Source organism: Solenopsis invicta, chromosome 14 (assembly GCF_016802725.1).
Source record: "Solenopsis invicta isolate M01_SB chromosome 14, UNIL_Sinv_3.0, whole genome shotgun sequence".
Taxonomy (NCBI): domain Eukaryota; kingdom Metazoa; phylum Arthropoda; class Insecta; order Hymenoptera; family Formicidae; genus Solenopsis; species Solenopsis invicta.
The window spans coordinates 5589946-5607578 of NC_052677.1; the positions used below are offsets into that span (position 1 = coordinate 5589946).

The 17633-nt window shown below is 33.9% G+C and overlaps 3 protein-coding genes and 1 long non-coding RNA gene across 9 annotated transcripts in view; 2 read left to right on the plus strand and 2 right to left on the minus strand.

Annotated features, from left to right (window-relative positions):
* Positions 1–883: 883 nt before the first annotated feature.
* LOC120359619 overlaps positions 884–17633 on the minus strand; it is a 50358-nt gene continuing 33608 nt past the window's right edge. For both annotated transcript variants that reach the window (XM_039457689.1, XM_039457688.1), the window contains exon 3: positions 884–2016. In XM_039457689.1, the coding sequence (XP_039313623.1) occupies positions 1580–2016 (437 nt within the window). In that variant the 3' untranslated portion in view covers positions 884–1579. The remainder of the gene's footprint in view (positions 2017–17633) is intronic.
* LOC120359621 lies at positions 3483–4241 on the minus strand. Its single transcript, XR_005576397.1, has 2 exons — positions 4194–4241; positions 3483–4114 (listed from the first exon to the last, which is right to left on the minus strand). It is a non-coding gene; the product is annotated as an uncharacterized LOC120359621 (long non-coding RNA).
* Positions 4269–5268, plus strand: LOC120359620 (protein new-glue 1-like). The gene is made up of 2 exons (XM_039457690.1): positions 4269–4555; positions 5017–5268. The coding sequence occupies exons 1-2, from the start codon at positions 4289–4291 to the stop codon at positions 5158–5160; spliced, it is 411 nt and encodes a 136-aa protein (XP_039313624.1). The 5' UTR covers positions 4269–4288; the 3' UTR covers positions 5161–5268.
* The window catches only part of LOC105202140 (E3 ubiquitin-protein ligase TRIM33), an 88467-nt gene continuing 81210 nt past the window's right edge, over positions 10377–17633 (plus strand). For 2 of the 5 annotated variants that reach the window (XM_039457685.1, XM_039457686.1), the window contains exon 1: positions 10582–10933. In XM_039457685.1, coding sequence (XP_039313619.1) covers positions 10582–10933 — 352 coding nt within the window. Of the gene's footprint in view, positions 10934–17633 lie in introns of all 5 variants that reach the window. The other 3 variants (XM_039457684.1, XM_039457687.1, XM_039457683.1) reach the window with 3 other exon arrangements.

Here is a 17633-nt window from a genome sequence, read left to right on the forward strand (position 1 = left end):
TTATTCTTGCAGTTGGATTATTATTAAATCCACCACGTTGTCTGAATTTTGAAAATAAGTGTTCAACAGAATCTTGGTTACACAATCCTGTCGCAAGTTCAAACGTTTTATTTTCTATTTTTATATCATTATATGTTCCCAAGAGAGCTTGTATGGTCACAATAAAGCCTTTTAAGCATGGAATTTTCAAAATTTTATCAGGTGACGTCGACCATCCTGAACACCATGTGATAAATTCTCTTAACAAATTTTCAATATCCGGATTTTTATCAGAAAGTAATCGTTTTCCTCCAAATTTCATATTATAACTGTATGAATTGCAAGCATCAATTACATTGTTCATGCATTCTGTGAAATTTGCCGTTGCTTCCCATGTATCGCTTTGCAATTCTTTTCCATAGCCCGCTGTTCTCATTGAGGCTGTAAATCTATTACTCAATACTTGGAATGGTTTTTTGACGTTCATTAATTGAAAATTATTGGGGTAAAGATGCGCTTCTGTAATATGTGACAATAAATTTGATCCTCCTTGTGCAGCATTATCAATGCGCCATGTCTCTTCATAATCGTTAAAAGATGCTACAACTTCTGTACCGCAATATAAAAATTGGTGTGTTCTTAGTAAACTCATTAATCGTTTTACTAAATGTGGAAAATCAAATGACGCGTAATATTTTTTTCCTTTATGAATAAAAAATGGATTATCTGTGCTTACACCAAGTTGATTATAAGCACTTTGATTAGATGATCCTTGACCACATGTCAAAATTCGTACATACATCAGCATCTGTATTGCTTAGTCTGTCTAAACATTCTTTCAATAAATATATTATTTCTTCCGCTTTCATGCATTTTCCAGGAAGAAAATATGCTAATGGTTGACGCCACGGGTTACGCGCGTTAATACTATCTAAGCAAAAGACAAAAACACATTTAGCATTTTCGTTTCTTCTTCCTAAAGGCCCAAGATCTACAAGTCCTTCTACTTGATCTAAATGAGGTGAATATTCTTGATATGATTTTATTGACATCTCGTCCCATTTCAAGGCACATACTCTTTCTTCCGCAGGCAAGTCTGCGAGTTTCTCTTGTAGTTTAAAAAAAACAAAATCGCAAAATCCTGGCACAATATTGTATTCTTCGTGACATCTTCTAATAGTTCATTCACAAGGGAACGTGCAACCTGCCTGTCGTAAGCGGCGCAATGCAGAAGCAGAGTAATAAAATAATTGTTGCGCAAGACTTTTCTCTTCTTGCGTATACGGTGCATTAGGTGTGTGCAGTTGCAAAGTTATCATTGCTTGAGCAACAGGATGTAAATTTTGATTTTCAATAAAATTTTGTATAATTTTTTTTGGCTCTTTTTACTTGTCGTTTTTCTATTTGAAATTTGTCGAGTACGCAAACAAAATTTTAACTTTTTAATAATTTTACGCAAACGAAGATTTTCTCGCTTTAAAAGTTCCACTTGTGCTACTTCTGATTTTGATTTCTCGCTTGCATGCTTCCCCCTTTTTTCTTCAATTACAGGTATATCCACATTACACACATCTTTTATCTCCGATGGTTCCTCATTAATCTATTCACTTACATTTTCTTCTTCATCCGAAGAATAAAAATACATCTCTTTTGCACGTTGGTACGTTTTAATGTATCGGTAATTTGGAACATTAATTTTGACGTTATCATTATTAATTGTTTGGGACACTATTTCTGTGTCATTATTGAAATTTATTTCGACGTTGTCAGTAATAATTTCTTGTGACACTATTTCTGTGTCATTATTTATATCTATTTCTGCCGGTAACGTTAAATTTTGGTTTGTACCTGTATTTTTTGTTTCCAATTCGTGTTGTGAGTAGCCGTTAAATTTCACTGGAACAACATCTCTTTTTAACGTCTTAAAATTTTTCTTCTTTGTTGGTCCTTCCTTGAAGGAACTTGGGTCGAAATGATTTTCACACAGCCCGGCACGACGTAGTGAGTTGGCAGTCCATTTTGCCAAAGTAGTATTTCCTGAAATAAAATTATGAAACGAGATATTAGTATTGTAAAATGTTGTACAATCGGTGTGCCGCGAAAATGTTACCGAATTTAAAAGTAAGCAAAAAGAGTTAAATTAATAAAAATACATGTACCGCACAAAGTAAAAAACATATTATTTTTTAAAAATCTGAAAAAATTTGAGATAAATAATATTGGAAAGACGTTGTAACCAAAAAGTATAAAGTTAGTCATTTAATAAATTCACTTTGACAAATTAACAATTGACAATTTTTAACTTCTTAATTATCTCTTCTCAGTTTTTTGCTCATTCCTTTACTTCTTTGCTCGCTCTTTCGCTTTCTCGCTCGTTCTTTCGTTCTCTCGCTCGCTCTTTCGTTCTCTCACTCGCTCTTACTCTCAGCACCATACCGCTCATGTGTCTATTGCTGCTTGCAAACAAATCTTCCCGCGTCTTGCACGTAGCCGAGTAGTCTTATCTTGCCACACGCTTAAGGTCTCGACATAGGCTTTTGCATAGCTTCATAACCGTATCTATAAGGAAATTGATTGGTCTGTTAGCACATGCATAAAGAAATGGACCAATCAATTTCTTTATGCATACGGTTATGCAGCTATGCAAAAGCCTGTATCGCGGCCTTTACATTTGGCTCAGCTAAATCGGCAATTATCAGTAATTATTATCTCGTTAATTATAGAAAAATGGTAAACGACTTGTTTGGGCAGTTTGACTTGCTCTATCAGCTCGAAAGGTGATCTGGTCATTACCAGACACTCTGTACTTTAAACAAATGTCTAGTAATTTATATAATAAATATGATAAGGAACCGCTGTTACGTATCCATAATTGACATCTAGCATCAGTAATTGCAGGAAATCGAAATAAATGTGTTCCCGTTGAATGTCTTCCATTACGACAATTTTTATACATACACTTGTCATATACGGTTTCCACACGCTTTTCACTCATTGTTACACTTTTTCGTTTAAAGAATTATTTGCACAAAAAAATACTTTAATTGAAGAAATATAAGAAACAAAAAAAGAAAAGAATACGAATTAGAGACAGAGCGTTAACTGAAAAGAATAAGGGTAACAAACTTGATTTATTGAATAAATCAAGAAGTGTTACTTAATAAATAAAATAAAAAGTATAAAAGAACTTATAGTTGCAACCAAAAACGCGATTTGGTACACAAGCAAAGAACTTTAAAAACACGCTATCGAAGTACACTGTCTCACTATGAAACGCAGACTGCGTCGAACAATACCGAGCTTCGTCGTCACATAACGTCGTATTTTGTTTTTCTTCTTTTCTAACGCTTAATTTTAAACGTTTACGAGAAAGACGAATCGAACTGATAAGATTCTTTGTATCATAATTTATATTTCAAAAAGTACAGCTTCAATAGGCAACTTTTTATAATTCGGGAGTCTTAAGAAGTCATATCTGAAAATAAATTTTCTATACACATCTTATGTTGCTTATAAGTTTATTATAATTCACCAAATTTTTGTATGATAATTTTATAACAAATTGTATAGAAAGCAATGTTGGAAAAGAGGCAAATGTTTAATAACCGTACACATAATGTTATTTCTTAATAATACAAATGTACGAGATTATGCTTATTATTTATAATAAACCCTGTTGCAAAATCTTGTATGTTCTTGTCTGAAGTTCGTATGAGAAATTTTTCCTACAAAATCTCACAAGACCTTCCTTACAAAAATTATACAAATTCTTGTGAGATCTCTTTCAGTATTTATAAAAAGGATTCCAATTTACTTAAAAATTCAGTGAAAAATTTTCACGATGCAGGATACTCTTCAATATATGCATAAAATAAAAAATCGTATACAAATTATGATTATTATAAATATACAACGGCTATGTGTATCAACAACGTACACATGTTTTTCTACAAAAAAAGCATTCACAATCTACCGATCGAATCAGTCCGTACGTGGTTAAAAAGCGACAATACTATAAGACGACACGAGCACGGCGAGCGCTCTATTATTCCGATCATTCAATGTTCGACTGTGGTTCAACGATCGAGGCAAGACGCAGGACGAGCACCGCAGATCTGGTAAGTGTATCTATATACTTATAAAAATATATAAAAAACATATTATTACAGTAAAACATTGTTAATTATATTGTAAAAATATTATTTTTTTAGTACAAAAAACATCGGTGACGACGACAACGATGCCAACACCGACGACGGCAGTGACGACGACGACGATGACAACGACGACGACGTCGACGTCGACTGCGATGCCGACGACAACGATGACGTCGTCTGAGGCAGCGATGACGGCGACGACGACGATGACGACGTCGTCTGAAGCGGCGAGGACGACGATGACGTCAACTGCGGTGGCGATGACGACGACAACAACGTCGAGTGCAGCGGCGGTGACGACGACGATGTCATCTGCAGCGGCAGCGACGACGTCGACAGCGACGGCGATGGCAGCCGATAAAGCGACGATGTCGACGGCAGCAGCGGTGCCATCGGCCACGAATTTAATAACTATAAATGTAAGTGTTTATTAAATATAAAACTAAACATGTTTTTATATGCGGTTACAGGCTGGTTTTCATAGTCTATTCTTATTTTAAGATCATCTTAAGTAATAGCTTAAGATGCTAATACAGTTTTCTGATTAGTTAATGACATCTTAAGATAATGCTTAAGACGATCTTAAATATAAAAATCGACTACGAACACCGGCCACAGTTTCAGTATTGAAAAACGAGCCTATTGTTTTTCATGATTTTGGAGTCGATCATGAAACTTTTTCCTTAGGGCGGAAACGTGAAAAGTGAAAATCTTTACCATTGAAGTTAATGGAGAAATTTTTCACTTTTCACGTTTCCGCCTTAGGGAAAAAGTTTCACGATCGACCCCCTTGGTTCACCCACACTGAAAACTGTAGATGCTTTTAATGATACAAAGTTAGCACAAGCATCTTTTTATCTTTCTTTTTTTTTTGTTTCAGACTGCTGATTTGCAAACTATAATTTACGCCGCTATTGCGGGCATGCGTACAAGAGGGAGAGGAAGAGGACGTGGAAGAGGACGAGGAAGAGGAAGAGCAGGAAGGGGTAGAGGCAGGGTAGAGGCGGTGATCGCGGGACAATAAGAGGAGAGGGGAGGGGCATACAAGTCCACAATTATTTATTATAATTAAAATTATTATAATAATTACAAAATATTTTAATAAAAATAAATAATTATTTTTAAAAAGGTATATATTTAATTAAATTGTCGCCCTCGTAACATTGTATTGAAATTAGATCGATTATCTTCACGTAAAATCGCACTTGAAAGAAAATAAAAATATGATTCTCAGGTATCCATAAATTCTTTTATTACATTATTATTTTTTTGTACAATATTAAACACGCGCATATTGTCATTTTTAAATCATACATATGCGCGTACGTCATTACAGCAAATATAACAAAATATAAAACATTTTTAAAGAGTAGGCGCTTTCTGGCCTTTCTACGTCCCTGCCCAGAAATCGTCCGAAGAGGACTTTCTGAATTTTACGGCCAAAACGTAGCGCGGAAAACGAGATAGGCGAGAGGGGAGTGGAGAGGAGGGTATCCGTAGAGATAACATCGCCGCTCGCTCCGTGTTTGCTACCGCGATACTTTCTCTCTCTAACCGATGGTCTAAACAGAAGACAGACAGAGATCCATTATCCGTCTTTATCCAACTGATGCATCTCTCACTCCTGCACATAGCACAGAAGAGAACCGTAAAAATGGACATAGCACCGCTGAGAATCACCTTCACTTGGACATTACCGACGTGGAAAATGGACATTGGCTACGTAGTTCAAAGTCCATTTTTCACGAAACATAGAGGCGCTTCAAAATAAGGTTCCATCTAAACTCGAAGCCTGTCCCCTCTCAGGTTCCTCTCTGGCACACAGGACGCTTCAACGCGTTATGGTTCTGGCAGACCAGGGCGATTTGCGACACGTTACGCGCGATTATCCAATAGGCGTACGTCTTTTCAAAAAATTGTAAACGCCTACTGGATAATCGCGCGTCGCGCGTCGCAAATCGTGCTGGTCTGCCAAAGCCATTACGCGGGGCGAATAGCCAATCATTTTTTCGTTTTTATGACAAGAAATAAGAAAGCAAAAGAATGATTGGCTATTCGCCACGCGTAACGCGTTGACGCGTCCTGTGTACACCCAAGGACTTTGATTCTGTCCATGGGGAAATTTTCCAAACTGAGAAGTCACCACTTTCTACATACTTGCAGTTCATGATTAATAAAATGATTAGAGCTTATTGGTCGTTACGTTAATCAAGAACTGTAAGTATGTAGAAAGATAGCGACTTTTCAGTTTGAAAAATTTCCCCATGGACAGAATCAAAGTCCTTGGGTGTACATTGAGCCTATCAAGTCACTGGGTTTGTTCGGAGCGACTCCGAGCAGCTCCCGAGAGACAAAACAAACAATACTTATTATGGCTCCTGCACACAAGCGCGATGACGCGACACGCGACGCGCGATTATCAAATAGGCGTACAATTTTTTGAGAAAAACGTACGCCCATTGGATAAACGCGCGTCGCGTATCGCAAATCGCGCTGGGCTGCCAGAGCCATTAGATTTGCACATAGATGATTCACACATACTAGTGTGCAGAGTATCAGTTCTACATGAGGCGTACTTTCCGAGACGCGTAAATTACAAAAACCAATCGTAAATTTAAGCCTGCCGCAGACAATACGTTTTTTCTTATTGGATTTCTAACTGGATTTTCTTACTTGCTACCGTACGGGCAATGGTACTGGCAGTGCTACTGGCCGTGGCTTCACACGGTGTGAGTTTTCGTACGGGCTGAGCAACTGAAATTTGTTTCATAGAAGCGGCACACTTAAATATGGATGAGATAGATGAGATGGATGAAATTATTGCAACAGTTGTACATTGTCGTAAAATTGCTATTGCATTATTTTTAATTATTGAAAAATTGCGACAACAAAATAAATATCGCCGACGTTTATGGAGTCGACAGTCAATACATTTTTTAATGCCTTAATGCTCTGGCAGACTAGCGCGATTTGCGACACGCGACGCGCGATTATCTAATAGGCGTTTACAATTTTTTGAAAAGACGTACGCCTATTGGATAATCGCGCGTCGCGTGTCGTAAATCGCGCTGGTCTGCCAGAGCCATTACTTTTACTGTGCTTATTATGGTAATTTGGTGTGTTTATCGCATATAAACATGGTTCCTATTAGTAGGCCTCTATTAAACATAAAATACTTTTTTTGGACTATTTTGAAGTCTTTTCATTTTTGCACGACGTCATGTTTGCGAAGTGAATTCACGTTTGAACTTTGACAACACTTCGACAGTATAACCTGGTATAACCCAGTATAACCTATACAGACTGCGTCCTGATTGGCTTTCACAATAAACCAGTACAGAATCACGTAAGAAAAATAGGACATAATCTATTACGAAAATCCAGTACGCGAGCCAGTAGCGTAGCCCGTAAGCTACCCATTTCCAGTACGGGAGCACGTAAGACTGCCAGTATAGGAGCACGTAAGCAATCCCGTAAGAAAAAACGTATCGTCTGCGGCAGGCTTTATTTAGCATTTCTGTTAGAGAGTACAAAAAAAACCCTAATCAGCAATTGGTTGCATTAGGGCTGTGTTCCGTTTTTACTGGCAGTGCAGTAAATGTGACGTCATGACAGTACACTGTCACAACTGTTCCAATATTACTGCATTACTGCCAGCACTGCTATAGCATCGTATTTCGGAACAGCATAGTAGCCATATTGCACTGTAGCTACCTCACCTTGGAAGCTGCAGTAATCACAGTGGCAATATGGCTACCATTCATGACGTCATTGATGTTACTAGATGCTGTCGCAGTGCGCTGCGTACCAATAACGGAACGGATTTTTCACCACTGCCAGTACTGGCAGTTATATCGGAACACAGCCTAGATACGCATTTCTCGAAAATCCGCGAAATACGCTTCATGTGAAAAAAAGCTTTTTAAATGGCGTAACGTATTTTAGAAGTTACTAGAATACGCAAATTACGCTACGCAAGTTACGCCCCATGTGACGGCACCCTTATGCTACGCTTATGCTCTGTAGAGTCCTATATAAAGAGAGAAGCGACATTGATGTTCGAAGCTCTGATTGGTAATCTGATTGATACTTGATTGGCTAAGCGAGCAGCCATATTGTGACCACAGCTGTTTGCAGAATGAATCGAATGGTGTTTGATGACGTTGGCGGTCCCAAAATGGCGGTGGAGGACTCAATTGGATACTGAAGATTGTAGTGGGGGTTCGATGTCGTTTCTCTCTTTATATACTCTCTAAAGCTCTGGGTGTTTACGATAACTAATCGGATCTCGGATTGGATTGAATAATGGTACTCAACGTAGGTATAGAAAATTTCCCTAGGCTAATCGGATTGACGATTGCTGTCTCAAATGTAATCCGATTGATGACGAAAGCGTGGAGACCGAGAAGCATGCTTGAAAAGTCTCTTTATTTTTTTAAATAATAACACAAAAAATCAAAGATAAAGTTAAAAAGAATGATTTAAATTTAGATTTATTGTAATTTTTTTGTCTAAACATTGGATTTCGTTTAAATTTCTGTTTGTAGAAATTAATTAATCTATTCTAAAGTTTGTGGTTATATCGGAAACAAATCAAAGTTAATAAAACAATTATTAATTATTAGGTACATATTAAAGCATATAATATTTCAAGCATATCATATAGAATTCCTGTTTATTATAAACTCAGTAAAAATAACTTTGAAATTATTCAACTACATTATACATTAATCAATATTAATTTATATGTTAAAAATCAATAATGTCGCTGAAAATGTTTTTTTTATTCTTTTCCAGATCGTAAATAAACTTCAACTCCAAGAATAAATAAAAATTATTGGAAAATGGATTGACATGAAAAGGGCATTATTAAACATTATCAATTTGTGCTAACTTAAAATTTGTAAAATCTGCTATTCTTTGTTAGTTGTTCATTAGAGAGTAATAATATAAGAACGGAATATACAAAAATAAAATTAAAATAATTGTATGCAATATATGATGCGTATATTACATTTTTATATTATTACTCTCTAATAAACAACTAATAAAGAAAAGTAGATTTTACAAATTTTAAGTTAGCTACAAAGTTAGAACAAATTGATATTGTTCAATAATGCCCTCTTCATATAAATCCATTTTCCAGTAATTTTTATTTATTCATGGAATTGAAGTTTATTTACGATCTGGAAAAGAATAAAAAGAACATTTTTAGAAACATTATTGATTTTTAACATATAAATTAATATTGATTAATGTATAATGTAGTTGAATAATTTCAAAGTAATGTTTACTAAGTTTATAATAAACAGGAATTCTATATGATATGCTTGAAATATTATATGCTTTAATATGTACCTGATAATTAATAATTGTTTTATTAATTTTGATTTGTTTCCGATATAACCACAAACTTTAGAATAGATTAATTAATTTTTACAAACAGAAATTTAAACGAAATCCAGTGTTTAGACAAAACAAATTACAATAAATCTAAATTCAAATCATTCTTTTTAACTTTATCTTTGATTTTTTGTGTTATTATTTAAAAAAATAAAGAGACTTACTTTTCAAGCATGCTTCTCGGTCTCCACGCTTTCGTCATCAATCGGATTACATTTGAGACAGCAATCGTCAATCCGATTAGCCTAGGGAAATTTTCTATACTTACGTTGAGTACCATTGTTCAATCCAATCCGAGATCCGATTAGTTATCGTAAACACCCTCTGTTATGCATTTCATGTGCGAGACTCTTTAAGGGCCTCGCACATGAAATGCATAACATAACATAAGCACAACATAAAACCGACGGACCAATGAAAATGTTATGTAAATCAATATGACGACTTTATGCTGAATGCTCATTGGCCCATCGGTCTTATGTTGTGCTTATGTTATGTTACGCATTTTATGTGCGAGGCCCTTTAAAGGGCCTCGCACATGAAATGCATAACAGAGCATAAACATAGCATAAGGCCTCTGGACCAATGAGAATCTTACGTAAATCAATATGGCGACTTTATGCTAGATACTCATTGGTCTATCGGTCTTATGTTGTGCTTATGTTATGTTATGCATTTCATGTGCGAGATCCTTAAGTATATATTCGGGTGCAGAAGAGAATATATATATATATATAGAGAGAGAGAGAGAGAGAGAGAGACAAAGCTATTGAGTGCACAAAGTGCATGCAACGCGAACAAACTTAGTGCTGTCATTGTTTCATCCTTGTTGTTTATCAAATTTTTAACAAGGATAGACGATGCTTATAAGTACAGTGAGTGTCAGGTGTCAGAGCGAACGTAGCCTATGTGTATATATCGGTTAAAATGGCTGCTACGGTGTTATACTCATTACACTATTTGAGAGAAATTTCTTGCCGTAAATTATAACGTAAACTATTTTTTTAAAACAGTGGAAGTATTGTATAATCAAATTTTTACCATGGAAGGCCAAAGTAATGAATTGGTGATGGGAATGCCAACACTGCCCATATTACCTTTGGCAGTGAAGGAGGAACCTATAGAGCAAAACAGTTCTAAGCAAGACACACAACAATCCCAAGTGCAAGATGCAATTTGCATTGAGGAAGAATGCAACGACCAACGTATCGAGTGTACAACTGAAAGTCAGGAGAGTGAAATACGTGCGTTTTTGTCAAAATGTGTTTTTTGCAATAAAATGTTCACCATGGGAGACAATCCAAAGCTTCTCGAGTGCTTACATGCAGCTTGCACGATTTGTGTCAACAATAAAATCAGCGATCATAATACATCGGTCGATGTAGATGTCCTGTGTACGTAACGCGAATATACTTTTTTATTTTTATTAGTGTAAAGACAACTTCGATATGTATTCAACAAATTATGAAATTGAAAGCAAATTTGATTGGACACACTAGTGTGCACTGGTGCACATAAAAAATAGTTTTTTTTTGGTTCTTCTACATGATACAAAAACTTGACCAAATTTTGAAAATAAGTTATTTATGATTAACATATGATAAGATAGTATAATTATTTGCTATATAACTTCAACTGTTATGAAAAGTTCAGAAAGGTTTCAACCTTTCATATTTTTATATGCAACAATTCTACAAAATATTTTAAAATAACATTGTTTTTATTTCTTAAATTTTATTTATTTATTATTTTGAAGATGGTAATGCTAAATATTCTTAAAACTAGCAAAATAGGCGAGCTCTACACAGCTTTTGGTATTATATAATTTACAAATTACAAACTTACTATTAACTCTCGATACACATTACTGTAAAAACTTAATTTTTGCAATGGCAGCAGCTCACAAAGTAAGTACAGCAGGAAAACCAATCAGCATTATGGAAAAGCATCCAAAATAAACTTCGAGAAATGCAAGTATGAATTTAATATCCACTTTTTCAGATAGAATACATCCCACATAGCACGTAATATTGTGTGTGTGAAGCTGGCACATCATTTGGTGGAAAATTACTAAACATTGACAGTTTTGGGTTTATTTTCAATAGTTCTACAGTTCCTGATAGATAAAATAAATAGTTCTGGCCTTTAAAGCAAAAAAACGCATAGGACAAAGTGAGGTGCCAGGTTCACGCAGCACTTCAGTTTGTCCTGCATCATTTTCCAGACCGAATTCTTGTAGGATTTTAAAAGATCTATAGTTCTAGATGAGTTCTACAAAGAGTTCCAGCGTTTAACATAGTTTTTTTTTTAATTATTTTAATTATTTTTTTAATTTTTTAATTATTATAAAACATTTATGTTATAATATTACATAATAGAGTTCCGTGTACGAAAAAATATTTTTCCTACAGTTCTCAACATACTAAAGCGCGTTCCGAAGAGTTCCGGGCGATTCCGATATTAGTTAATTAACAAAAAATTAATAACTTCCAAAAAAGCTGATTTTCCGCACATATAGATGAGGTGCTGGTCTTTTTCGAAGAGTTCTGTGTACGAAAAAATATTTTTCCTACAGTTCTCAACATACTAAAGCGCGTTCCGAAGAGTTCCGGGCGATTCCGATATTAGTTAGTTAACAAAAAATTAATAACTACCGAAAAAGACCAGCATCTCACCTATATGTGCGGAAAATCGGCTTTGTCGGGAGTTATTAATTTTTTGTTAATTAACTAATATCGGAATCGCCCGGAACTCTTCGGAACGCGCTTTAGTATGTTGAGAACTGTAGGAAAAATATTTTTTCGTACACGGAACTTTATTATGTAATATTATAACATAAATGTTTTATAATAATTAAAAAAAAAAACTATGTTAAACGCTGGAACTCTTTCTAGAACTCATCTAGAACTATAGATCTTTTAAAATCCTACAAGAATTCGGTCTGGAAAATGATGCAGGACAAACTGAAGTGCTGCGTGAACCTGGCACCTCACTTTGTCCTATGCGTTTTTTTCGCTTTAAAGGCCAGAACTATTTGTTTTATCTATCAGGAACTGTAGAACTATTGAAAATAAACCCAGAACTGTCAATGTTTAGTGATTTTCCACCAAATGATGTGCCAGCTTCACACACACCGTAATATTGCATTGATATCACAGCAGTATCACTTTTTCATTGCAATATTACAACGAAATATTACTGAAATATTACTGTGATATCAATATGTTCGTGAAAACGCATCACACTAATATTACTGTGATATACAATATTTTTGTAATATTTTTGTAATATTTATGTAATGTTTATATAATATTGCAAGGAATTACATAAATGAATTATTTTAATGATTTCTTTTATTTTTATTGTTATTAATATTATTTTAAAAATGGTTACATATTGTTATATATAGAAAAAAATAACATTGATAATTAAAATAATAAGTAATATTGTTACGAATTAAAAAGTTATAAACTGTTTACCAATAGTGGACTTTTTTTGAACACTACAGTTTATAGTCCGGGAATTAATGACACAAATTTTCGACCAATATTGACAAAGCTGATTTTTATTTATACAGTTGTTTTCTTGTTACAAATGAATAAAATGACCGTCAGACCACGCACCGGCGAAACGGGGGGTTTCTACAGTGTCTCAACAATGTAAAGAAAGAAATGTTAATATTATTAATATTAACGGAAAGTTAATTTTCGACACGGAGTGGTGCTCATTATAGCCGTTTTATGTGATTATGGGTGCGTTCCTTTTCATGCATAACATAACATGCGATTCACGCATAACATAACATGCGATGCATCATTTATCCTTGTTGTTTTTCAACTAACTAACGTTAAACGAGGATATATAATGCATTATGCACGTCATGCGCATCTCATGTGATGTGATGCATGTATATCGTATGGTACTATTTCTGTATTTTAACAGAGAAATTTTTCTATGCTAACCCATGTGGTACTCTCTTTAATTCTATACAAAACCTAAGTGATTCTATTTCTGCATTTTCATTGAAAAATCTTCCTATTCCTAACTCAAGTAGTATTTACCCAAGTGGTACTATTTGTGTATTTTAACAGAAAAATTTTTCTATGCTAACCTATGTGGTAATTACGTTTAACTTTAAGTCTACAAAAGTATATTATTGCTTAACACTACAAAACACGTGATATTAGTACAAAATTACCTTTTCAAAAAAAGGTAAAAAAAAGGCGGTATTTATGTGTGTGCGCGCACCTTATCTTCAATTTTACCTAAAAACACAAGTGATACTATTTCTGTATTTTAACAAAGAAATTTTTCTATGCTAACCCATGTGATACTCTCTTTAATTTCTATACAAAACCTAAGTGATTGTATTTCTGCATTTTCATTGAAAAATCTTCCTATTTCTAACCCAAGTAGTATTTACTTAAAAATAAATATTTTTTATTTATTTAATCCAACCTAAATGTATTCTTCCCAAAAAATGTATGAAATCTTTAAATTGCGCCATTTATAAAGAGAATATGTTGCTCTTTAAAATAATTGCTGTACTACTTTTAACAAATAAAATGCAAGTGATAGTATCTTTATTTTTTAAATAAAATCCAAGTGGTATCTTTAATTCCTTTCTAAATAAAATTCGAGTGATACTATCTGTGTATTGAAAAATTTTTCTGTTTTAACCTAAGTAGATGTACTTAATTTTAAAAAGTTTCAAAGGAATATATAACATTTAATCTTAAAGAATTAAGGAAAAAACAGAAATGAGAAAGTTTTATTAAAATATAAAATTTTTTAACTACAAAAAATTGCCGCTGCTAGATAAAAAAAGCAATGAAAAGAATTGACATAAGAAAGAATGCGATAAATGTAACACTTGTAAGATACGCGTTATAAAATAAAGTAATTACGCGAAGTAAGTTAATGAGTAAATTTCTTCAACACTTGTTTCTTTTACAAGTAACATTGTAAATTATTATCTTTTACAAGTAACATTGTAAATCATTATAATTTTTACAAGTAACATTGTAAATTATTATAATTATCTAAGTTACCATAACTATTATAATAAATATTTTACAACATTTTATTTAGATATTTAAACATCTAGCAGCGGCAATTTTTTGTAGTTAAAAAATTTTATATTTTAATAAAACTTTCTCATTTCTGTTTTTTCCTTAATTCTTTAAGATTAAATGTTATATATTCCTTTGAAACTTTTTAAAATTAAGTACATCTACTTAGGTTAAAACAGAAAAATTTTTCAATAGAAATACACAGATAGTATCACTCGAATTTTATTTAGGAAGGAATTAAAGATACCACTTGGATTTTATTTAAAAAATAAAGATACTATCACTTGCATTTTATTTGTTAAAAGTAGTACAGCAATTATTTTAAAGAGCAACATATTCTCTTTATAAATGGCGCAATTTAAAGATTTCATACATTTTTTGGGAAGAATACATTTAGGTTGGATTAAATAAATAAAAAATATTTATTTTGAAGTAAATACTACTTGGGTTAGAAATAGGAAGATTTTTCAATGAAAATGCAGAAATACAATCACTTAGGTTTTGTATAGAAATTAAAGAGAGTATCACATGGGTTAGCATAGAAAAATTTCTTTGTTAAAATACAGAAATAGTATCACTTGTGTTTTTAGGTAAAATTAAAGATAAGGTGCGCGCACACACATAAATACCGCCTTTTTTTTACCTTTTTTTGAAAAGGTAATTTTGTACTGATATCACGCGTTTTGTAGTGTTAAGCAATAATATACTTTTGTAGACTTAAAGTTAAACGTAATTACCACATAAGTTAGCATAGAAAAATTTTTCTGTTAAAATACACAAATAGTACCACTTGGGTAAATACTACTTGGGTTAGGAATAGGAAGATTTTTCAATGAAAATGCAGAAATAGAATCACTTAGGTTTTGTATAGAATTAAAGAGAGTACCACATGGGTTAGCATAGAAAAATTTCTCTGTTAAAATACAGAAATAGTACCATACGATATACATGCATCACATCACATGAGATGCGCATGACGTGCATAATGCATTATATATCCTCGTTTAACGTTAGTTAGTTGAAAAACAACAAGGATAAATGATGCATCGCATGTTATGTTATGCGTGAATCGCATGTTATGTTATGCATGAAAAGGAACGCACCCATAATCACATAAAACGGCTATAATGAGCACCACTCCGTGTCGAAAACGTATACAAGTTTCTCTTAGCGACGATCGGCAAAAAGAATGTCGTCTGTCCCGCAAACCGAGATATATTGCCGATTCAGTTCAGGTTACGGGTGAGGAAAGCCATGATATCACGACAATCATTGTCGCGACACTCGCGGCCATCGTGATGCATCACATGGTTGCATGCGGGCTGATATAGTGTAGAGTCCCTAGAAGTAGAGAGTCTGGACATCTGCCCCTAAAATGTCGGTGATGAATATGTCAGTGTATGTACATATATGTATACATATGTATACCTTATGTGTGTGTATGTTTATCATTGTGTGCACATAAACGTGTTGTATGCTGTTATCGCATTGGCTAAAGAGGATTAAATAAGGATCCGTATTGGTGCTGCCATTTTAGGTGCAGTCCAATCACGTGGAACCCCGAAATGTCCAGACTCTCCACTTCTAGGGACTCTAATATAGTGTAGTAACGAGCGCCACTCGTTACTCGTGTCGAAAAAATGTACTGGACAAGATTCGCTTGGCGACGATAATAATAATGACGTATCTTAAATGTAAATCGTCGAGATTTGGACTTTGCGTCGCGATATCTCCGCTCGTAGGGCACGGAGAGAAAAAATAAAAACACTTTTATTATGCAATTTTCCCCAAGCTATCGATTGAGACTACTCGGAACTTGATCGGTTCAGCCGTTACTGAGATCTGATAATCTCATTATGCTTGAACTCGCTGTCTCGCGTAAAAGAGGCGCTGGTCTTTCTCGCTGACTCTGATGATGACGCTAACGCTGATGATGGAAAAAAAAAAAAAAATACCGCGAGACGCGACCGCGCCTCCTGATATCGGCAGCTGAAAATTCTTGTACTTACTATTGACAACACATGAAATGTTGAAAGGACACCGTTAGCCGCGACAATTGCGGAACGTTGTGCGTCAGTCACTTATACTAATATGTGAAAAAAATAGGGTAATTATGCAGTACAGGGACTCAGTTCCAATCATGTTGACTTGGACATATGTTATAGAGGTAAGGATACTGAACAACTTTTCTTTATAAATTAATTGGCGCTCTTGTACAGTTTTCGAGATATACTTAGAGAAAGAAAAAAGTTTTTCTTAATTATTTTCAAAAATAATTATTTTATAAAAAAAGGGTCAAACAAACAATAAAGCTCGTGATAAGCTTTACAAATAAGATCATAGACATATTTTACATAACTTCAATACTCTAGTCGTTATAATAGAAAAACTATTTTAAGACACTGTGGAAGTCCCCCGTCCCGCTGGTGCGTAGTCTGGCGGTCATTTTATTTATTTGTAACACGAAAACAACTGTATAAGTAAAAATCAGCTTTGTTGATAATGGTCAAAAATTTGTGTCATTACTTCTCAGACTATTAAGGGATAAACTAAGTAAATATCTAAACTAATAATGAAGTTAATTAATTTTTTTTTATATTAAATTAATCAATTTAATATGAATAGTGATATTATTAATTCCTATTTGACATACTGTGTTATGACCGGAATTAATTTGGCGCCCGTTCTGGTTGAATTCGAAGAAGTATATAAAATCACACGAATAAATATAAGCACTAAGACCTAGCTGCGTCCGAAAAAGGCTTTCTTACTATCATTGTGTTGTTACACTATCGGTCCAAAACATATTTGCAATTCTTTTTTTTAACTTTTGCTTTCATTCCCCGAAGGGCAAGGACATTATTATTTTATTTTTAAGTTGATTTCTTCTTTAGGTTACCAACATTCCCAAGAATATTAAGGATACTAAAAATTAATCGAAGAGATAGTGATGTTGTATTAATAAGATATAATAGAAACGTCATTTGACATTATTTTGTTTTTTAGGATTAAATATTGTAAC